This window comes from Tenrec ecaudatus, chromosome 8 (genome assembly GCF_050624435.1).
Source record: "Tenrec ecaudatus isolate mTenEca1 chromosome 8, mTenEca1.hap1, whole genome shotgun sequence".
Classification (NCBI taxonomy): domain Eukaryota; kingdom Metazoa; phylum Chordata; class Mammalia; order Afrosoricida; family Tenrecidae; genus Tenrec; species Tenrec ecaudatus.
This window is the reverse complement of record NC_134537.1, coordinates 87,389,284-87,413,320: the sequence shown is the minus strand read 5'-3', so window position 1 is coordinate 87,413,320 and position 24,037 is coordinate 87,389,284. Positions and strand designations below refer to the sequence as shown.

Here is a 24,037-nt window from a genome sequence, read left to right as displayed (position 1 = left end):
CATTTGGGGATTTTAAAGTATATCTTTGTTATTTAATTTTAATATGGTTTCCATTAAATTTAGATATATAATTTACCCCTTTCAATTATATTAAAATTTTGAGATTTATCTTATAGCCCAGAATCCATTCTATCATGATGAATGTTCATGTGTACTAGGAAAAATCAGGGTTGCTTATATTTTTGTACTAATATCAGTTGTATCAAATCATTTGATAGTGATTATAAGGTCTTCTATATTCTTATTGACTGGCTACTTGTTCTTACAATTATTAGGGGAAGAATATCGATATCTTCAATTATAATTGTGGCTTTATCTCTTTCTCCTGTTACAGAGTTTTGTTTTTGCTTTATATAATTTGAAACTCTGTGGTTAGATGGAAATGTATCTATGTTTGAGGTGCCCTCTTCTTGAATTGGCACTGTATCATTGTGCAGTGCTTTCCCTACTCCTGGAAATATGCATTGTTCTAAAGTCTACCTTGTCTGATGTTACTGTAGCCACTTCAGTTTCCATTCGATAAGGATTTGTATAATACCTTTTATTAACACATTTGCTTTTAACTTAACTATCTCTTTACATTTAAAGTGAGTTTCTTATAGGCAGCATTTTATTTTTTTGCCCATCTGATAATCTCTGTCTCTTAATTGATATGTTTAGACCATTCACATTTAATATAATTAATGATATTGTTGGACTAAAATCTATCATTTGATTTATTGTTTACTACTTATTCCATCATTTATTTGTTTCTTTTATCCAAATTTTCTGTCTGATCTAGCATCAATTGAATGGTTATTATGATTCATTTTTATTGCAGTATTGGAATTTTACTTATACCTCTGCTTCTTTATAGACCACTGTCTACTTTCAGAAAAGTATGTCACTACACATAAAGTTAAAGAAATTGATAATACATCAATATTTCTCATCCGTCTTAATGCTAATGTTATATCCATACTTTAACATGAATTTTATTGTTTAGGACACTTTAATACTTATAACATATGAGAGGATTTCCCAAAGTTTGTGAAAAAAAATGGAAGTGAAAATTTATGGAATTTTTTACAAACTTTTGCCATTTATATATTTTTAAATTGAGAAAATAGTTAAGAGGTTTCTTATATACCTCACATTCAACTTAGAATAATTTTAATATCTTATATTTGTACAGTGATTTTGTCACTCAATAACACATATTTATTAGTTATTACTAATTTTTATTTATTCATATAATCTTTTTCTTAAAACTTAGTATCTGTTTATGAATCAGTATACTATCCACTAAAGTAAGATTGTTGGTATTTAAAATGCAGCAGGGTCACCCACAATGGACAGGGTTTAGGAGCACTTCCACACTAAGAACAGACTGCACAGAACAAATTGGCTGCTGCCTTTGGAGGAAGTGGCAACTGAAAACCTATGTCTAACATGGAAACTCTGTCAGATACTGAAGCCTAATGAATGTAAGAGAACATTGTTGGAAATAGTGCTGGAAGATGGGTTCCTTAGGTTGGAAGGCATGTGAAGTGTGACGGAGTAGGAGCGGATTCTCAGAGAAGAGTCAAGTCTGGTGGCATACGGTACATGGAAGAAAGCCTTCAGGAGTAGACATTTTGGGATCTATATTTGCTGATGGAGCACAGATTAAGGTGAGAACAAACAGCCGCAGAAATCAGCAAATAATCAGAATGTGGAATGTAGTCAGCTTAGATGGACTCTTTTAAATAGAAAACAAATCATATTTTTTACTATGTTGGGAATGAGACAATCAAGAGGAATTGAATTGTATTCATTATCAGAGAATATTTCAAGCTCTATCTTGAAGCACAATGGTCTCCATGACAGGATTATATCTTTCCATATTCGAGGAAATACAATCAAGATAACAAATTATACAAACAATATAACAAATTTACGTACCAACCACAAAAATTCTCACCCACTCAGTGCCTTGTAGCAGTCCTATAGGAAACCCCACAGAGAGTCCCAAACAGTAACTGTTTCTGAGAGTGGACTCTCTGTCTCCTGAGGAGCAGCTCTAGGTTTCAAAGTGTGGATCACAGCCCAGCATCACCACTACATCAAGGGTCCTGGCCACAAAAATGAATGATGAAGAAATTGAATAATACCACCAATGGACATGGATAAAGCTTGCAATCAAGAAGGAGTGGTAGGGTTATTGATTGGAATGCAAAAGTTGGAAACAGAGAAATGGACAGTAGCTGGAGAATGCATTTTTGCAAGACCAATGACTGGTTCATAGTCAATACCTTTGTTGAACAACCCATAGGCAATACACAGAAATCAAATTGACTATCAGTAGGCAAAACCAGAACAGCGGTCAATTGTGGAACACATGAACAATTGCTCATATGTAAGTTCAGGCTGATGCTGAAGAAAATGAAAATAAATCGATGAGGTCCAAAATATAACCTTGAATGTATCCCACCTGAATTTCAAAAACATTTTGAGAACAGATTTGCTGCATTGAACATTAATGACACAAGATCTGATGAGCTGTGGAGGGACATCAAGAATATCATTCATGAAGAAAGCAAAAGATCATTTTAAAAAATAATCAAACAAGAAAGAAGGAAAAAATCAAAGTGGATATCAGAAGAAATTCTGAAACTTGCTCTCCATTGTAGGGTAAGTAAGGTAAATAGAATAAATGAAGATGTAAAAGAGCTAAATAGAAAATTTCAAAGGGCAGCTTGAAAAAACAAAGTCAAATTTTATAAATGAAATGTGAAAAGACTTAGGATTAGAAACCCAAAATGAAGAACACACCCAGCATATATGACACCGAAAAAATTACAGAAAAAAATTCAAAACTCAAAGATCCTAGAGGAAAAATATTGAATGATGCAGGAAACATCAAGAGAATGTGAAGACTACACAGAGGCGCTGCACCGGAAAGAGCCAGTCAGTATTCCACACTCAAGAAGCGCCAAGCTAGCAAGAACTAACGGTACTGAGGGAAGAAGTTCAAATGACACTGAAGGCTTAAGTCTCCAGGAATTGATGCAATACCAAATGAAAGGTTTCAACAAGCTGAGGAAGCACTGGAAGCACTTACCAGCTACTTGTCTGGTTAACTGGAAGAGTTTCATATTTCTAGCCATTCCAAAGAAGGTGACCTGACAGAATGTTCAGAACAATATAATTGATATCACATATGAATAAATTTTTGTTGAAGATCTTCTAACAACACTTACAGGAGTTCCTTGGCAGGGAGCTGATAGAGGCTCAGGCTGGGTGCATCAAAGGACACGGAACTAGGGATATTATTGTTAATGTCAGATGGATTCTGGCTCAAAGCAGAGAATACAAGAAAGATGTTTACTTGAGTCTTGTTGACAATGCCAAGGCATTCAACTGTGTGGACCACAACAAGCTATGGATAACCTTGAGAAGAACAGGAATTCCAGAGCACTTCATCGTGCCCCCGTTGAACTTGCGCATTGACCAAAAGGCATTCATTCAAACACAAGGGAACGTTGCATGGTTTAAAATCAATCAAGGTGTGTGACAGGGCTGTATCGTCTCACCATACTTATTCAATCTGTATGCTGAGAAAGTAATCGGAAAAGCTGGCTTATAAGAAGAAGAATTTGGCATCAGGACTGGAGGAAGACTTATTAACAATGTGATATGCAGATGACGCAGCCTTCTTGCTGAAAATGAAGGGGACTTGCAGCACCAACATCCGCAGATCAAGGATTTCAACCTTTGTTGAGGATTACAACTCAATGTAAAGAGGAACGAAACCTGCACAACTGGACCAATAGATAGTATCATGATAAATGGAGAATAGATTGAAGTTGTAAAGGATTTTGTCTTGCTTGGATCCACAATCAGTGCTCCTGGAAGCAGTAATCAAGAGATCATAGGACACACTGCATTGGGTAAATCTGCTGCACAAGATTCCTTTAGGGTGTTGAAGAACAGGATGTCACTTTGAGGACTAAAGTGCACCTGACCAAAATTATAGTAATTTCAATTGCCTCATATGCATATGATAATGGGACATTGACTAAGGAAGACCACAGAATTGGTGTGCTTGAATGGTACTGCTGGCAAAGATTATTTAAGTACTAGGGGCTGCCAAAAGGACAACCCGTTCTGTCCTGAAAGAAGGATGGCCAGAGTGTTCCTTAGAGGTAAGGACGCTGAGACTTCATCTTGCAGATTTTGCACACAGGACATCATGTCTTGATAAAGTGGTGAGACAGGGAAAAGAGGAAGGCCCTCAAAGAGATGGCTTGACACAGTGGCTGCTTTAATAGGTACATTTGTGAGGATGACACAGGACTGGGCAATGTTTTGTTCCATCTTACATAGAATTGCTAAGGGGTTAAAACGGACTAAATGGCAACTGACAACAACAACAACAAGATCAACTGAAGACCCTAGTGCAAAACAAGGCACTGGGAATGGAATGCCCATTGGACTGTCTAATCAATGGATGCAGTATTGTTCAAGCCACAGACTTTGGTGGAGGAGTAGTGGGCCACAAGATTGGAAGTGCTCTATCCTTCTGAAATAAAAAAGCTAACCCAAAAGAAATTGGGAATTATTTAATAGTATCATTAATATCACATACAAGTAACATATTGTTGAATATAAATAAAAAATAGTTGTAGCAGTACATTGACAGGGAGCTACCAGAAATTTAAGCACAGTTCAGAAGCTTGATGTGGAATGAGGCCCATTGTTGCCAATGTGAGATGGATGTGGCTAAAAGCAGAAAATACCAGTGATGTGCTACTGTATTTTTTTATTAGACCAGGGAATCCAACTTTTTATATCGTAACAAACTGTGGATACTATTACAAAGAACAGGAATTTCAAAACTATTAATTATGCTCATAGAGAGCTTGTACATATACCACAAAGCAGTCTTTCACAAATTAAAAAAAAGAGAGATACTGCATGGTTTAAAATCAGAAAGGGTACACACGAGGAGTGTATCTTGTCATCAGACTTGATCCAATTGTATGCTGAAAACATGATCTGAGAACTAGATTATGTGAAGAAGAATGTAGTACCAGGATTGGCTGCTTCACTCAGTATAATGTTCTCAGTAACAAAATACAGATGGCATAACTCTTATCCCTGAAGTGATGATTCGAGCACTTGCTCAAGAAAATCCAAGGCCTTTACAATGCATCACAAAATCATTTAAAGAAAAGTACTTACAACTAGACTCATAAACAACATCATGGAAAACAGAAAATCGATCGCAATCGACATTGAAAATGTCAATATTATAAAAAATACTTTATAAATTCAATGCAATTCTGATCTAAATCCTACCACCATGCTTCAAAGAAATGGAAAAACTAATCACCAACTTTATATGGAGTGGAAAGTAACCTAGGATAAATAAAACACCATTAAAAATAAAAGCAGTGTAGGGAGTCTTTTAATCCCAGACTTTAAATCCTACTATATATCCATGGTAATCAAAACAGCGAATACTGGTACATTGACAGATGTAAAGACCAATAGCTTAGAAGTGAGAACCCAGAAAAACAAGCTAAATATTTATAGACACCTAATATTTTATAAAAGACCAAAACACATTAAATTAGGAAGAGATAGACCTTTTAACAAATGGTGTTGGAAAAACTGCATCGTCATTTGCCAAACGGAACCCATACTTCACATCATGAACAAAAATAAATTCAAGATGACTAAAGATCTAAATATATATCACACAATTATAAAGACTATCAACGAAATAATAGGAAGAAATTTAAGGATTGGTACAAGGCATAAACACACACCAATCTTCATGATAATAACCACACCATAGAAGACAAAACAAAGATCTGGGATCTACTAAAATATAACACATCATTTATGCAAATCAAAAGACTTCAATGAAAGAGTCAACAGAGAGCCCACAGCCTGAGAAAAAATATTCAGCAATTATACATTGGATGAAGGGCTACTCACTAAAATCCGCAGCAGCAGATTAGAATATCTTAATAAGAAAATACAAATAATTCAGCCAAGAAATGGGCACAAGACATGAACAGACAGTTCACCAAAGACAACATCCAGGTGATCAACAAGCATATGAAGATGTGTTCGAGATTATTAGCAATATAAAAAATGCAAATTAAAAAAACAATGAGCTATCGCCTCTTTTAGCAAATGTTTTTAGTAAAATCCAATAAAATAGAAAATAATAAATGCTGGAGAGGATGCAGAGAGAGGAAGACTTTCACATTATATTACATTGTAGAATGAATTGTACAACCATTATGGAAATCAGTAAGGCACTTCTTTAAACAAATGTACATTATTATCCTGCAATGTCTTTACCGGGGATATACTCCAAAGAAATCAAGAATACAACAACAAATATATGCATGCCTATGTTTACTGCAGCAATTTCCATAATAGCAAAATCATGAAATTATGGGAAAAAACAAAACCCCCAATTCTATAGGAATGGATAAACAAGCTCTGGTACTTTCATACGATGGATTAAAATCATCAATAAAAAAAATGACAACTTTCTTAAACAACAAAAGGCACGGACAAAACTAGAAGCAGTATGCTTAGCAAGTTCAGTCAATCTTACAAGAATAAATACTTAATAGCACCACAGTTTCAACAAAAAACAATGAACAAGAAATGGGGCTTATATACCAATACTTTGATAACTGTGAGGAAGCGGGGAAATGTCACGGGAACAGGGAAAGGGGAAGGGTGGAGAGCTGGTAGGGAGCAAAAAAACCATCTATATGGAAGGTTTAAAAGGATATTATTACTTCATTTCTTGAGATGGGCTGTGTCAATGTATATAGTACGTTTCTTTTAAAACAAAATATACTGCCAAATTCCCTAGCCCCGCCCCCCAAAAACCCTAAATAGTGGTCTGAGTGGCTTATAAAAAGAAGAGGAGACGTAACAGTGAAATAGAATATTTTGTGACAAGCAGGCTCACCTCAAACAAACAAGCAAAGCCTAAGTTGTCAAAGATGTCATTTTACCTGGAAAACACCCATGGAAACAGCAGTGAACAAAGGAAAGGTTGGATTGCAGTGGACAAATGTGATGCACAAGAACTCTTTGCAGTGTTATGGAGATACCTTGTCCTGTGAGGACTGAGGTGGCCTGGTCCAGGCCATTTGTCTTTCCAGTGTCTCACATGCATGCAAAGCTGGATAGCAAAAAGAAGAATGAAGAGGAGACTGAAGAACTGACGCCGCTGAATTAGAGTCGGGGAAGAACATGGACTCTACCACGGACTGCCCAAAGCATGAGCAAATCCGACTTATAAAGGGGGCAGTAAGGGGACAGAAGGGAGGATGACATACGTGCTTTGGGCATTTCTCAGAAAGGACCAAGAGGATAGCATGTTTGGTGAAGTAGAGAGTGGGCAAAAGAAAGACGAAGATCTTCAATGAGCCGGATTGATCCAGTGGTTTCAACCAAGTGCTCAAACCAAGGGAAGGTTGTGACCCCTGTTGATTTTCTACCTCCATCAAGACAGCCATTTCTCCACGTGTGTGCATTGCAATTGATATACTTTAAACTTTTATAACAGCTTACAATCCACAAACTAATTTACCATCTTTGTTTTAGATGGCAAATTATATACTCAAGAAACTAACAATTCGACAAAAGCTATCTTTCATATTTATCTTTTCAGAGATAATTATTTTATTTTGCTTATAATTTTGTTTCTTTTTGGTAATATACTCCACTGTCTGATAAGTTCTTTTAAATATTTTTTGTAGTACATGTCTTCTAAACATGAATTCTCTTTGCTTTGTGAATCTAAATCAATCTTTGTTTCATCTTCATTTTTGAGAAGTATTGTCGCTGGGTGTAACATTGCAGGTTTCAAAGCTTTACTGTGTTTTTTGGTGCTTTCCTTCCTGTACTTTAAAAATCCCACTATGTTTTTTTTCTAGCTTGAACATTTCCTATTAAGAAGCGATGCGAAAATCTTAACTTTATTTCCCTGTATGGCATGTGTATGTGTGTGTTTGGTTTTTATACTGCTTATAATTCTCTGAATTTCTTACATCTGTGATTTAATGTCTTTCACTACTTTTAAAAAGTATTCACCATAATCTCTTCCAATATTTTTCATGAAAGCGCTCTCCACTCATTCTAGGATTACAATTATACATTAATTGAACTACAGAGTTCTGCCTCTGCTTTACACCCTCTGTTCTGTGTGCTTCATTCATTTTGTTCTGTACATTTTATTATGGGTAATTTGCTATTGGACCAACTTTGGTTTCACTTATTTATTCCTCGGTTATGCCAAGATGATTTATCCATAAAATCATCAAATGCATTTTTTAAACTCTGGTACCATATTTTTTTTCTAGCACTTCTTTCATTCTCTCTTACTTTTCCATTTACCTGTTGAAATATACACCTTTTCATGATACTGATTTTCTACATTACATTAAAAATGTGCAGCTTAATCTAACCCATTTAGGAACTCACATAGTTTTTGTGTCAAGTCCAATCATTGCATCAACTGAGTTTCTGTGCAGTGTCTCAGCAGGGTTTCTTAGGCTGAGGCTCCACTGAGACCTGAGGTTCTCCTTACTTGAGTTGGTAGAATTCATTCTTATGTGTGTCTAAGACAGTTCCTTTTCATTCCTTCATTTCTCAGACCTTCTCACAACATGACAGCCAGCGGGGCAAACTTTCTGCATCAACCTTCTGATCCTTTTTAAGCTACTCAGTTCCCTCTAAGATTTACCCATTAGTTCACTCAAACCGGGCTGATTAGGGAACATTAATGTCTCCTCACCTTTGTTATGTAGTGTAACCTAATCACTGTGAAGGAATGCATGACATTCACAATGCAGCTTACTTTGAAGTAGAGGGATTATACAGGACACACATGCCAAGGAGGAGCAAACATTGGGGGCTAGCTGAGAATTCTCTCTACTATATCCATCTTTTCTACTATGAAAGGAAGTAAAAACAAGTATTAATACCAGGGTTTCTGTTCAAGCAAGAATGGGTTTAATTCGATTGAAACTTGCCTAAGCACATCTCTTCAATCCGTGGATGGCTATAGTCAACTTCTCTGAGTAAAGCACTTGTCTCATCTGAGGGCCTTAATAGGGCAGGCGGGGGGCTCGCAGTGGGAGCTTCCAACTCAAATAGTGGCTTGTGCCGGAATTCACGGGGCCAGTGAACTGGGCCAGTTATTTCAAGACAGAGAGGTCAGCTATTTTTTGTGTGTGATTCCAAAGTGGGAACACTGATAAATAGTTTTCACCTCAAAGGACACATGACAAAAACAAGGCTTATTTGAGGAAGTGTCAAAGAAATCAAAACTTGCGTTTATGATAAAATGACAAGGCAAGTCGCATTGAAGATTTATTTTCTCCATGTGACAAAGGCTCATTCTTTGTAGGTAGCAGGCTATCTTACGAGGATTTCTGTGGGAAGACTTAGCCTACTTATACTATAACCCTGATCTTGCCCCTTCCGATAGCTGTTTGTTCCCGCACATCCGAGAACATTGAAAGAAATACAATCTGAGTTCTTTGAGGATGACAAAACCGCCATGTAGACGTGGTGTAAATCACAGAACATAGAATTTTCCAGTGGAGGGTTAGGGAGGTAGCAACCCTGCCTTCAGAAATGGACCTCGATGCAGGGGAGCTAGAGGAAACATGACTTCCTCGTTTAATACTCTTGTTCAATAAAGGCACTACGATTTTGTAGGATACTTTTTCACTCACTCCCATAGATCCTTTGAATGTGTTCATTATAATCAGATAGTTTCAACATGGGGGTCACCTATGTGTCTAGTCTTGTTGAATTTATCTCTTGTTTTTTTTTGTACTTTTGTGTTAATCAATACAGGAAATTATATGAGTACACAAGATAGAGACGGAGGCAAAAGGGATGATATGTGGAAATGGCATACTTCTCCTCCTAAACCGTTACTATATGGAATGGAATCAACACCGTTAGAAATTAAACATTTTAATGCATTGTTGTTGTTATGTACGGGATCTGTAGCATCAATTTTAAATTCCCCTAGCATGAGCTCTACCCAATGACTTCCACAGAGTCAATTCCAACTTATATCAACCCGAGATCTGGGTTCTATTAATTTTGTGAGTTCTTAAGTCACATAATTTATCATTAATTCTTTCTTCAAACATACTTTGGAGTTACACACACACGAGGTGTACTTTAAAAAAACTGAAATGTTTTTTTCAAAGCTATGAATTTAATATTTTTTAACCAAACAAACTTATCATCTTCAAAGTACACATTAAGTATACATCCCTGACACTGAGCTTAATACATTTGTCAAATCTGCGATTCTATTCTTGGGAACATTTTTCAAACTCAATCTAATTGACTGGCTGTCATATTTTCCTTGACCTCTTCATTATCAAATTGCTGTCCTTTCACGTCCCTCTGCATTGGCAGAAGCAACAAGAAGTCATACGGAGCGAGCTCATGTGAGTAAGGTGCATGGAGCAAAAGAGAAATGCTGCTTTTAGCCAAACAATGGTGCAGGGAGATGGCTGGGTGAGCAGGGCAATGTCATCATGGCAACACCAGTCCCCCATCTGATCGGCCACAACCAGGCCTTTATTGTCGCACACCGTTACACTCTTTTCAGAACCTTTAAAGAGAAAGCATGATTAACAGTCTGACCCGGTGGAGCAAACCTCAAATGCACTATGAGTTGACATCTTCATCCATTGGGGAAGTTGACAAACGTCCAGAATGAGGTTTGCCATCAATCGATATTTCACCTGTTTTGAAATGAGGAAACCACTCATACACTTGAGTTTTTCCCATAGTACTATCCTTGTAAGCTATCTTCCACATCCAAACAGTTTCGGTGGCATTTTTTCATGAGCAGGAAACAGAATTTCACTGTTGCATGCTGTTCTCTCTAATGAGCCATCACAAAATATGACGTTTGAGTGAAGCTGCTTTTCGAGAAAAATCACTGTGATCAAAGAGAACCTTCCCAGGCTATAGCGAGTTGCTTAATGCTCACCTAGCAGGAAAAATGTGTATGTACTGCAAAAGCTCCACTTCATATAATATAATATAATATTATATATATATATATATCCAGTGACTATTATAAAATGTGTAATCAACATGAAATTATATCCTTTGTCTCAAAAATCTCCTAATAATTGATCAAGTCTGCCATCTTTTGTCTTGGCACTAAAGTAAGTATATCAATCAACTAGGTGGAAGCAGAGGGGAATAAGAGTGCAGAGGTGTATGGGCTACAGTTATTTCTACCTATTTTAAACAATCCCATCAATGCTTCTTAGACACCAAGGTAGTTCTAAAAATCAAATACAGAGAACAAATATGGCAGAGAGATGTAAAGCAATGCATGACTCAGGTAGAGAAAGGAAGTTTAAAAAAATAAAAGTATTCTATTTTGTCTCCTGTTGAGAAATTCTCATTATTATTATAGCGCAGATCTTCAGTAAGTTGTTCCTTGCAGAGCCATCGCAGTCTAGTGACTGTCAGGTTCATCATGGCTCAAAGGGACTCACTTTGCTTCTTTGTCGGACATAGCAATTCACTGAGTATTCTGAATGCTCGACTCGGCATTGTGCAGCATTACAACTTTCATAAAATGATGCCTACACTTTTAAGTAAATTTATTTTTTATGTTTAATATAAATGAATATAGGCATGATTTTGACTGGGTGAAAATGTATTGTCTCTTTAAACAGCTTTACAAAACATTGAACCTTTATGTGACATTGGTTGGGTTTGAAGTGTGGACAAATGAAGATAAAATCAAAGTAGATGCAAACATAGAAACTACTTTATCAAGTTTTTCTTCATGGCAAGAAACGGTCCTTAAAAAGAGGGGGACATTTGATCATGTTGTGTTGCTCAGGTATGTCTCTACTCTATTTTCCTGCACGGTTCACTGTGAATTAACTTTTTAAAAATCAAAATAAATTACCCCAAATGTTATGTCTAACCCTGAAAAAACCACTATAAATGCACTATTTTTTAATCCTTCTAATATTGATTAACACTAGAGAGACTGGAAAATCCATATGAGAATGGAAAATATCATTAGGTAAGCAAAGTGAATTTAGAATCTGTTTCCTTCATTTACACAAATCCAATGCTGACACTTTCACCCTCTAATGCCCTGATGTCCTATGGGTCCCCTTGTGAGAGTCCTCGAAAGTCTACTTTTCTCAAAAAGCATCTCATTCTCTGGGCATTTCTTGCTCATTCAAAGTACCGCTGCACTGATTATGCCTTTGGATTACTAAAAAGGTGACATTTCAATCATTTTTTGTTATTCAGAAATTTGGTCCAATACTAAGACCATGAAGAAATGATCAATAATTAATTATCTGATTTGACTATAGGTTTATGTGGCTGTGTTTCTGTGACTTCGAGGAATGTTTAATTGTGGAAGAACTTATTTGAACGGAGTCTCTGTAGAAGTTCCTTTGATCCACATAAAGCTAATTTATTAGAATAGCTTCCGCTTTATCTTCTTCATCAACAGCAACAAAAAGTTTCTCCTGATGACTGAAAATACACTTTGCAAATTTTTATGTCTAGATGTTAACTTTCAGTTTGAACTCAGAACTAGCGATGCCTTGTAGGCCTGCATTTGAAGGTCAGATCTAGCTTTCTGGTAAGTGGATGAGACTAAACCATACTCCCGAAATACTGTCATTCCTATATTACATATCTGGGATGGCCCATGGCACGTATCTCCAGAGGAGAAGTTGAACTTGGCTAGGACTTGGGGCATTCATACATTACAAACCCAAATCCTAAGCGACAGCCATTGAATTGATTCTGACTCATGGTGACCTATAGAATGACCTAAAATCATGAGGGATAAAAGTAGTAAGCTTTTACTATGAAATTTATTTAGCTGGGTAAAGAGAACCTCCTAATCTCCTTTTGCAGGTATTTTAAAATAACACATAGGCCAGAAATATTTAAAGTGGATTTAAATTTTAAAAATTTTATTTTGATAGTCTTAGACTGAGCAGTGAGCATTAATTAGCATTTCATGCAAACAGGATATCTGCAGTTAGGGTAGTAGAAAGAGAGGCACTAGTAAAATACCATCAGGGCACATTTGAGACTTGTGCTGGCTTTCTTATATGCTTTGCTCTTGACACTGACATAGGTTTACAAAGGGGTGAGAGAGTAGCACGAGGCTACCATCATGTCATTTTTGTTTTGACATGACCAAGGAAGAAATCAGCTCCAGATTGCACCTCTCTGGTATTGTTTCAAGCCCATCATTGATCTTCTCCCAAGATCTCCACAGTAGATAAAAACAGAATTCTAAATATCTCTAAAATGCATAGTCAAATAGTGAGACTTAAAAAGTGCAGAAGCAGGGTCCTTTAAACAGTAAAGAAAGAAATAGAACATATAACTTTGATTTTTAAAAAACAATAATGACAACTAAGTCTTAAAGAGATCATTTAGCCTAAAAGCCTTCGTATATTTGAGTCTTCTCTACAACAATTGTGATCATCTCTTTTTAGAGTTACCCAACTCTGAAAACAAACCCAACTTGGCTCATCTGTTTTTTATTTAGATAATCTTGAAATAGTCCCATTTTCAATGGACAGCTCTTTTCAAGAATTTTAGTTATAAAATCCTCTGTGAGTTTACAGCATTGGTCAAATTAAAAAACAACAACAAAAAACGGCCATCTAGATCAGAAGCAACTAAGCCCACATGGAAGAAGCACACCAGCCAGCCTGTGTGACCATGAGGTGTCGAAGGGATCAGGTATCAAAGAACAAAAAATCATATCATTGTGAATGAGGGGGAGTGCAGATTGGGGACACAAGCCCATCTGTAGGCAACTGGACATCCCCTTACAGAAGGGACATTGGGAGGAGACGAGCCAGTCAGGATGCAGTATAGCAACAATGAAACGTACAACTTTCCTCTAGTTCTTAAATGCTCCTCCACGCCCCACTATCATGATCCCAATTCTACCTTACAAAGCCGGACAAACCAGAGGATGTACACTGGGACAAATAGGAATTGGAAACACATGGAATCCAGAACAGATGATCCCTTCAGGACTAGTGCTGAGAGTAGAGATATTGGGAGTGTAAATTGAAGGTGAGGTAAAAAGGGGGAACCGAGTACAAGGATCTCCATATAACTTCCTCCTTGGGGGATGGACAACCCAGTGTAAGATATGACAAAATAATAATAATTTATAAATTATCAAGGGTCCATGAGGGAGGGGTGAGTAGGAGGAAAGGAGGGGAAAAATGAGGAACTAATACTAAGGGCTTAAGTAGAAAGCAAATGTTTTGAGAAGGATGATGGCAACACATGTACAAATGTGCTTGACATACAACAGATGGGTGCATGATTGTGATAAGAGTTGTATGAGCCCCCCAAAAATGATTTTTAAAAATATCAACAGCAACTAATTATGTATAACATTGATTCCATTCATTCAAAGGACTACTTAATTTATTTGTGGGCATATTTATTTATTTAGCTCCTTTGAAAAGTCAGAGTAACTTAGGTGGTGCATGCAATGTGCAATCCCTGCTAAGCTAAAGGTTGGCAGTTTGAACCCATGCACAGGTTCCACACAATGACCCCAAGCATAGGTGCCACAAAGGAAAGACAAGGCGACATTCTATGGTACAGGTCTACTCGGTCGTATGGGGCTGCCTTGAGGAAAAATCAACTAGAGAGCAATGGATGGATTAAACAGTCAGCGCTGAGGCCATTCACAATTTCCTTTCCCTCTGAACATTTATTTATGTCTTTTCAAATATTTAATGAAGAGACAAAAATAAGGTAGACTAAAGTCAAGTAAAATGATAGGCTACTAGTTATTTATTTAAGAAAAATCTTTTTACAATTTCAGCCTAGGATTGCATTAAGTGTACTGGGGTTTACAATATACCACTGGTGTCAAATGAACTTGTGACCAATGAAAATCAACCTCAATTCCAGGACTTCAGAAATAACCCAATGAAAAAGCATGGGCATTGTGGTGGTTCACTGTAATTCAAGGTCTCTAACGTTGACTGAGCAGTGCATTTGTATCTTGCTTATAGTGGGAAATGGCTCTACACACATGCACAAGGAGCTTCTTATCCAAGGGGTATGTGCCTGGCCTATTATTCTTCCAGTGTCGTTAAGGTAGGCTACATGTTATTTACTTTGCATGACCTCCTCCGAGAGAATGGATTCAATTTCTGTAATTCCCACTGTCTGATTAAAGGGGGGCATGTAAGCTCTATATTATACAGTCCTACAGATATGTCATGAAGAGACCGTCATATTCCCTTTATCAAATTGAAATATAAATATTATATAAAAACTATCAATTGGTATTGGAGGTAAATCACCATGGTTTGGAGTTTTAAAAGAATATTTTATCCCAGTTAACATGTAAAGATTAAGAAGGCTCTTTGAACATTAAATATGGTTATTTATAACAACATGTGTTATACACAACACTTGATGGCTGATTTAGCAAATTAGAATAATTATTCTTACACTGATAGAAAACACATGAACAATATATCAAATCATGACAACCTTGAAGCTCATTTTCAGAAACCATTAGACTTACAAATAGGCAACCCCATTTGATTATCTGATCCTTTACAAGATCACTAAGCTTCTAGCAAAAGCTGCCCAGCTAACTTATGATGTTCTTGAAAACTTTAAGGTTTGCCTTGATTTCTTTTAGTGCATTTAGTATTCCTAGTCCAGTCATGTTCAAATTTCAAGATTAATAACTAGAACTTGTTACAATTACTACAAAATCTGTTGATTATTTTTATTCCTATGGATATGCCTACTAGTGTCAATATAGTCTAACAATTATTAGTCTATTTAGGTTAGTATAAGTCCAGGACACATTTTAATCATCATATTAATGAGATAAAAGTACCAAATTTGAGCGTTTTTATCCTTACACCTGCCAGATAGCTAATTTTACTCTTTGGAAACTAAAAGTTGTCATGAAAATGGAGACTCAAGCGTGTGATACCAGGACAGGCTAAGGCAACAACCAACTCTGCCTTGGGATCTAAGTTTGCCTTACATGCTTTCTTCATGACATGGACTCTCCACATGATTCTTTAAACATTATTTCACTAAACTGAACTCTGCAACTGGGATTATGTGTATGTTCTACCTGTTTGATATCTGGGGTAGAGTAGTTGATCAATTATATTTCTCTTCTCTTGTATAATCATATTCATTATTGTTTCAAGGCTATTTATTAGGACTCTGCATAAATATAACAATTGCTATTATTATGCTCTAAAGTAGAATTTCAAATGTTACACTAACATCTCTAAAATATCATTTGTCAAACCTCACTTTGTAGTTCACCATCTTGAGGCATGAGGACAAGAAGTGGCTAAGTTATTGCTTTCTGAGCTAATAGTTAGAAATCAGATCACTGAACCACCGGTTCAATACAAGATGTGCTTCAGTGGACTATCCTGTAGCGATGCCTCATGCACTATTGTTTTGCATTAGGATCTCTTACCTGACCTAAATATAGTTGCAAATAGGATGGCCCATCAGCTGGGGCATAGCCTTGGGATGCAGCATGATGAATTCCCGTGTATATGCAACTCCGGAAAATGTGTGATGGACAACAGCGGAAGGTAAGGTTCTGACATTATAGAGAACATGTTTAAAATTTGGGGGTGGGTGGGTGATTTTTTCAGTAAAATTTCATATTGTGGTAATATGTTGTTATTCAGTGGATTTTTAAACCATAATAGCCCCTACAAGATACATCATAAAACCAGGCATGACAAGGAGTTCCCCTTTTAGGACTGAATCTCATCTGTAATAGTCTCTAGTGATGATATGGTAATAGAAATTCTAAAACTCCAGCTGAGAATTTTGGAAAAGCACACAGGAACAAATTACTATTATCCATACCAGGGCATTTAAAAGAGAAATACACTCCTTTATTTGCTCATCTGTGCTATAACCTATTACATTTTTCTTTCATTTCCATGTTCATCTCAGTAAGGTCCTTAACAGCCACTTGACCAAAACTTTCAATCCTGTCAACACACATGTCCAGGCATGTTCCATTGCCTTTTGGTTATTTCTCCCTAGCACTTACTCATTCTACATATTTCACATATATTTTTTAATTGACTTGACTCGTGAGGTCAGAGATTTGGGTGTTTGGTTTATTGCTACTGCCTACAAAAGCCTCAGGAATGTTATTGTTAATTGCATGGAATTTGTCCTTGACTCATGGTGACCCCATGCACAATAAAGCAAAAAGAGCGGACAGACATCTCTTTACAAATTGCAGATGTTACCACTGAGACCCATGTGGTTTTCATGAACTAGTTTTTAAGAAGGAGATCACTAGTTCTTATTTCCTGGTCCATCTTAGTCACTGAAACAGTTCGGCATTAGAGCATCACACACACTCATTGCCATTAAGCGGATCCTGCTTTATAGCAACCTTGTAGAACAGAGCAGATGTGTCCCAAAGGGTGTCCAACCCTGTAGAACAGAGTAGACATGTCCCAAAGGGTGTCCAACCCTATAGAACAGAGTAGACATGTCCCAAAGGGTGTCCAACCTTGTAGAACAGAGCAGACGTGTCCCAAAGGGTGTCCAAGACTGTAATCTTTCTGGACGTATATGGTCACGTCATTTTCCTATGGAGTTATTTGTGAGCTCAAACCACGGATCTCCCAGTTAGTAGCTGAGTGCTTAACCACCGCACCACCAGGGCTCCAGCCACATCCAGGCTACCACGATCAGATGGGTCCTGGCCATACAGGAGATGCATTGGCCAAAATCGACGCCCAGTCTCCTGCATTTTAGAAGAATCCAATCATCCACTGCCCCCTAGGTATATTTCAGGGACTCCATAGTCTTTATGGAATGAATCAATGTCCTGAATTCCCAGAATCTACTGGAAGCATTGTGTAGTTAGCTACTAAGTCTACACATCTTCACAGTGGATTTCCTAACAATTAGAACATGTCTATTTATGATCACCAGTATTCATTCCAATATCACAACAAAGGCAACAGAATACGTAAAGCAGCCAATAGAGCGACGGAAAGAAAGTGAGGAGCTTATACCTGACATCTCGCTTTACATCATCATCGCATAATTAATATTGTATCTTCAGTGATGCCACCATCACAATCGAACGTAATCAGGTCTACGAGTCATAGGTTTCTAACCACTGTGTTGATGCAATATCAAGCTGAAGAAAGATGGGAGAAGTGTAAAATTTTCAGTTTCACATTCCTAGGATATTTAAGATATCATCATTAAATAAATAATTTTGTTTAACAAATATTTTGAGAGGGCAATTCTGCACAAGGCACCAAGTCAACAAGTAGTGACTTATAAAAAAGTTGAACTAGTTGTTGCCTTGAGAACCCTAGAAACGTGTCAGGGTAATAAAAAAAGGAAATTATTGAAAGAGAGACAAATGTCAATATGGAGCAGCAAACACTTAAACACTAAAATAGCATGTTGGTTATATATAAATGACTTTTAAAATTAAAGAACCAAGTTACTTAATGCCTTGTAAAGTATGAAAATTATAAGAGACGTTAATGGGCTTTTAGGGTTTATTATTTGTAATCAGTAGTTCTATACTCTTCACAGTTGTTTTACTACTGTGCCTTATTTTTATGATTGTTTATTTTTAATCCATCATATCTGTAGCATCCCTGCATTAAAATTTAGTAAATGCAGCAAAAACCAATACCTGACATACCTGAAGGATTATAAACCGCCATGCCTTATGGACGTTGCATTTTCTGAGAAATTCACTGATTTTCCATATTGTGGAAACAAGAAGTTGGATGAAGGAGAGGAGTGTGATTGTGGCTCCATTCAGGTACTTCTAAACATTGTTGTGGTTAAGTTAGAAACGTTATCCTCAGCTGGAACCCAACAGTGATATAGCCATCAATCTGCCATGGTTTCCTGAGAAAGCTTCTAAGGCGGCACGTTTTGTGTTCATTTGGAAACAAGCTGATGGTGTAGCCCCATTGCAAGGTTTATGAAGTTATCAATAATCACATATGATGTTCTTGCTGGAGATCAGCAGCAGCTCATTTGCCTCATTCACATGTTAACTGGTTCTTCTCCTGAGAAGGACCCACAGGGGACTTTAAATCTACTCTCCCACGCCCAATATAAATGTGCTCTACCGAACCTCTCCTAGTCAGTTATTTGAGTTTTTAACTCAGAGGTTAGGATGCTAGATTATATCACAGTAGGCCCGTTCAAGTTATTAGAAAATGCTTTCTTAGAGCAGGAACCTTTTAATCTGTCACCTGTTTTTTGGAGTCTTGGTTTCTGGAACATGTAGCCTAAGTCCTTGAGGGAGAATTTAAAGTAATCCTTATTCTGCAGCACAGATTGTCTATTTCTTTTAAGAACATGTCATAGAGTTGCTGTGGTTGTTATTAGGGACCATCCAGTCAATTCCAAACCACAGAGACTTTATGCAAAATAGAAGGAAACACTGCCCAGCCCTGCACCATCCTCACAATTCTTAAGCTTGAGTCCATTGCTGAAGCCTCTCCATTGGGAGAAGGCTTCCTCTCTATCACTCCCACTCTGCTTTCCCACGCATGATGTCCTTCTCCAGAGACTGGTCTCTCCTGACAGTGTGACAGAAGTAGATAGGACGAAGTCTTGCTATCCTTTACTCTAAGGAGCACTGTGGCCATACTTCTCCACACAGACTTGCTAGCCCTTTGGACAATCCACGGTGCTCTCACTGTGGTTCTTACCTGGGGCTTTAGCAGCACTGCAATTCCACTGCAGAAGTTCTCCGTCTGTTGTACCTAGCCAAGGTCCAACTTTCACGTGCATCTGATTTGATTGAAAATACAATGGTTTGGCTCAGCACCACCTTAGTCCTCAAACTAACATCCTTGCTGGGCAACAGTCTAAGGAGGTTTTGTGCAGCAGATTTACCCAAAGCCATGCATCTTTTGATCTCTTGACTGATGCTTCCATGAGCATTGATTATGGATCCGAGCAAGATGAAGTCCTTGACAACTTCAATCTTTATTCATTTGTCATGATCTTACCCACTGATCCAGTTGTGAGGGTTTTTGGTTTTCTTTCCATTGAGCTGAATCCGCACTGAAGACTGCAATCCTTGATCTTCATCAGCAAGTGGTTCGAGTCCTCGTTTTCAGCAAGCAAGGTTCTGTCCTCTGCATATTGCAGCTTGGCAATAAGCCTTCCTCCAACCCTGATGCCACATTCTTCTTCATATATTCCTGCTTCTCTGATGATTTGCTCAACACACAGATTGAATAAGTATGGGGAGAGGATACAACCCAGACACACACCTTACCTGATTTTAAACCCTGCAGTATTCCTTAGTTCTGTTTGCACAATTGCCTCTTGGTTCATGTAAAAATTCTGCATTGTGCCAATGAAGTATTTTGGAATTCCTATTCTTCTCAAGGTTATCTATAATTTGTTATGACCCACACGGCATAGTTAATAAAACACAAACATCTTTCTGGTACTCACTGCTTTGAGCCAATCCATCTGACATCAGCTATGATATCTCTTGTTCAGCATCCTCTTCTGACCCCAGCTTGAACCTCTGGCAGCTCCCCGTCAATGTACTGCTGCAACAGTTGTTGGATGATCTTCAGCAAAGTGTTACTTGCATGTGATATAGTACATATACTATATAATCACTTCTCAAAATGTAAATACCTCAGAGCCCTGTTGGTATAGTGGTTCATGTTGGGCTGCAATCTACACGATCAGCACTTGTAAACCACCAGCAGCTCTTCAGGAGAACGACTGGGCTTTCTACTCCTCTAAATAGTTACAGTCTCAGAACCCCACAGGGGTTCACTATATACCATCATCACTCAATGGCAGTGAGTGGGCAGTTTTTGATTAATCACCTGGAGATGTTAAAAAGTGGCTCATGATTCAGTGACTATGTGGTAGGGCTGGCATTCTATATTCCTATCAAGTTCAAAGTTATGCAGGTGCTACTAGTCTGAGAACTATCTTCTTCTTTTTTTGTATATGCTCTAGACATACACCATCCAAAAGAGATCTGACAGGATGGTGAATGATCACACTCTATTGGATGACTTGAGAATTTACTTGCAGACTAAACCTATTTATAGTTCACAACATATGGGCTGCCAATGTCTGAATGGTACATGTGAAAACTTTTGAATTGCTAGCTATTGTTTTGACAAGAATAAAAACATAGAAAAAGTATTTTTGTTTTGAAAATAGGCCATGTTGCCCAGTCTTTGGAACAGTTCTGCAGTTCAATCTTAGCATGTAAGGTACCCGGGCAGACACAATTTTCTTTGTCACTTTAATTTTATTAAAGCAGATAAGTGAGCATCTTCAGTAGTCAGTCAGTGATAGATTGGGGGAAATTTGTTTTCTATATACTCTTGGGGGCTGAGAAAAAACAACAACAGAAACTTACAAGTTGTATTATCACACAACTGCCCTTATGTATCAAGAAACAATGGACCCTTTCAGGTATTCAAAGTCATCAGGAGACTCCAGTGTCACAAGCTTTGGACACTATTGTTTCCCATGAGAACCTGTTAGCTATGGGGTACTGGATAACCATGAAGGGAGGAAACACAGTAAAATTCCAAACACAAGTTCTGAGCAAATAGTTTTTATATACTTATCATAGTGGAGGGCCATGTATTTGTATTTAACTCTTAGAGATAATAAATGTTAAATTGCACAGTCATGGACCAGCTTAACTACTCAAACAGAAGGCAAACCACAAATCAATTCCTCATCTTTCATTCTTTATTATGCCCAAGGAATGTACTAATTCTTGCTGTGATGCAGAAACATGTATGTTGAAGCCAGGATTTACTTGTGCAGAAGGAGAATGCTGCACATCTTGTCAGGTAAGGTCTTCTGTCTGAGACAAGGTTTCTCTGCTCATCAAATGCACAGAGGATGAAAGAGCTCTCTGACCACTAGGTTCTACACAACTGGTCCCACAATGCAATGGGGCTTGCTAGCACACAACAAGCCTCTTCTGGGATGCTCAGACTTCTAAGAATTGGGCTGTATTAGGTTCTAAGAAATGAGGTAGCTGATGTAAGTAAGTATCATTTTTGCCCCTTATTAAAATCATTCCCAACTTACAAAATGTCAGAGAGAAGAACACTGGTAGGCCAACAAGTAGGCCTGAAGGGAGAGGGCTTATGCTAGGATTGGAATCTGGTAGAAGAGAGTAGTCAGTAAATATTGCTAAAGTAGAAGATGAGAAGTCTAAATGACACTACCAAAAAATCTATCAACATTTCTTTCATCTCATAAGATTAAAAATTCTTTCAGCATCATGGCCTCCTCCCAGTAACCACAGCCCTTTAATAAAGATGTGTGAACTGAAAAAAAGATTAAAAATGATTAAGGAAATGCCATCATGTCTTATTCCTTTGTCAAACTGCCCCAGAATTCAACACAATTGCATGTGTGCTAAATGGACGAATCCGGGAATATTTCCATGTTATTCAGTTCCCCTTAGGAATGAGAGCTAACGATTTGTGGCTCATTCATTTGGATGAGTTCATTTGGAGGGGTGTGATTTCTTAGGAATGGGCACTCCATTTATACACAGACGTGCCTAGTTGTTGTGACTGGATGTGTTTCTGTGGCAGAGGGAACAGGATGTGTGGGAACAAGGGATGAAGAATATGAAGGAGAATTCTTGGCCACTTCTCCACTGTATTCTATTCTAACTCTGCTCAAGGGTGGGGCACAGTGACGTTCAAAAACATTTCCTTGCCATACATACCTAAAGTTACGCTTACGGATAGTAGTGACTAGAATGAACAAGGAACTTAGGGCACTAGTGGGATTCAGCTGAGTCTCACAGGTCCAGCAGAGCCTAGGCCTAATCTTCTGCTGAGTCCTGCAAACCCCTTGCGAAGATGACACTTGCAATGAGGGTTTACTCTAAGATGGGTGACTGGACAACCACCCAATTAAGAAATCTATACTTATACTCCGTATTCTTTGTATCACGTGCATCTGTACTACAGCAGTGTTCGGATATCATTTTTAGATAATAAGCAACCTTTTGGTATATCATTGTCCTGCACTTAACACCATCATTAGGACTGTGAACCAGTTGTTAAATGATTTGACTGCTACTATTGGGTTATGGTCCATCCTTAAACTCTTTGTTTTTAGATGCTTAACTAAATGAGTCAACTTTCTGCCCACCTACTAAGCTTTTACAATCTCAACATATCCCTTCAGTCTCTATGTTTTCCCTCCACAGCTGAAAGAAGCAGGGGCCATGTGCAGACCAGCCAAAGATGAGTGTGATTTTCCTGAAGTGTGTACTGGCCACTCCCCTAGGTGTCCTAAAGATCAATTCCAAGAAAATGGATCTCCTTGCAAGAATTCGGAAGGCTACTGCTTCATGGGGCAATGTCCCACCCGGAATGATCAGTGTTCTGAATTGTTTGATGATGGTGAGAGGCAATAAAAGGGCACGCCTGCATGATTGAGGAGGAAAATAGCCTGTACTGCTCTGCTACTTCCTTGTACAGACAGGCTAGGATGTAGTGCTGTCTGTGGCGTTCCTGCAAGTGATTACACAGCATCTCTCTGGCTGTGGGCTTCATAACCTTGAGCTTCCCTCTAATATTCCTTGGTTGGCTTTTTATGCAGGCTAAAGCACAATTGTTACTTTTTCTGTCTATTCTCCTTGCTAAAAGGCCCCCCTGAAGCAATAGGATAGCTTTTTGTTCCATTTATTCCATCCTCTTTCACCACCACATGATACTCTCAGATCAATCACATTAGAAAAGTAAGGTGTTTTATGAGTCATGGTATTCATGCTTTCATTTTTTTACTTTCATCACCCAATTTGGACCGCAGAGGCGAAAGGAAGTCATGATATCTGTTACAAACTGAACAGAAACGGAAATGCATATGGATACTGCAAAACCACAAAAGGCAACTTTGTTTCCTGCAAAGAGAG

At 37.8% G+C, this 24,037-nt stretch overlaps 1 protein-coding gene across 1 annotated transcript in view; it reads left to right on the top strand.

The window, feature by feature from the left end:
- ADAM7 (ADAM metallopeptidase domain 7) overlaps positions 1–24,037 on the top strand; it is a 68,968-nt gene that overhangs the window by 26,759 nt on the left and 18,172 nt on the right. The window contains exons 9-15 of the mRNA XM_075557207.1: positions 11,736–11,905; positions 15,099–15,183; positions 16,540–16,670; positions 18,727–18,901; positions 21,855–21,944; positions 23,330–23,525; positions 23,935–24,037. Of these exons, the coding sequence (XP_075413322.1) occupies positions 11,736–11,905; positions 15,099–15,183; positions 16,540–16,670; positions 18,727–18,901; positions 21,855–21,944; positions 23,330–23,525; positions 23,935–24,037 (950 nt within the window). The remainder of the gene's footprint in view (positions 1–11,735; positions 11,906–15,098; positions 15,184–16,539; positions 16,671–18,726; positions 18,902–21,854; positions 21,945–23,329; positions 23,526–23,934) is intronic.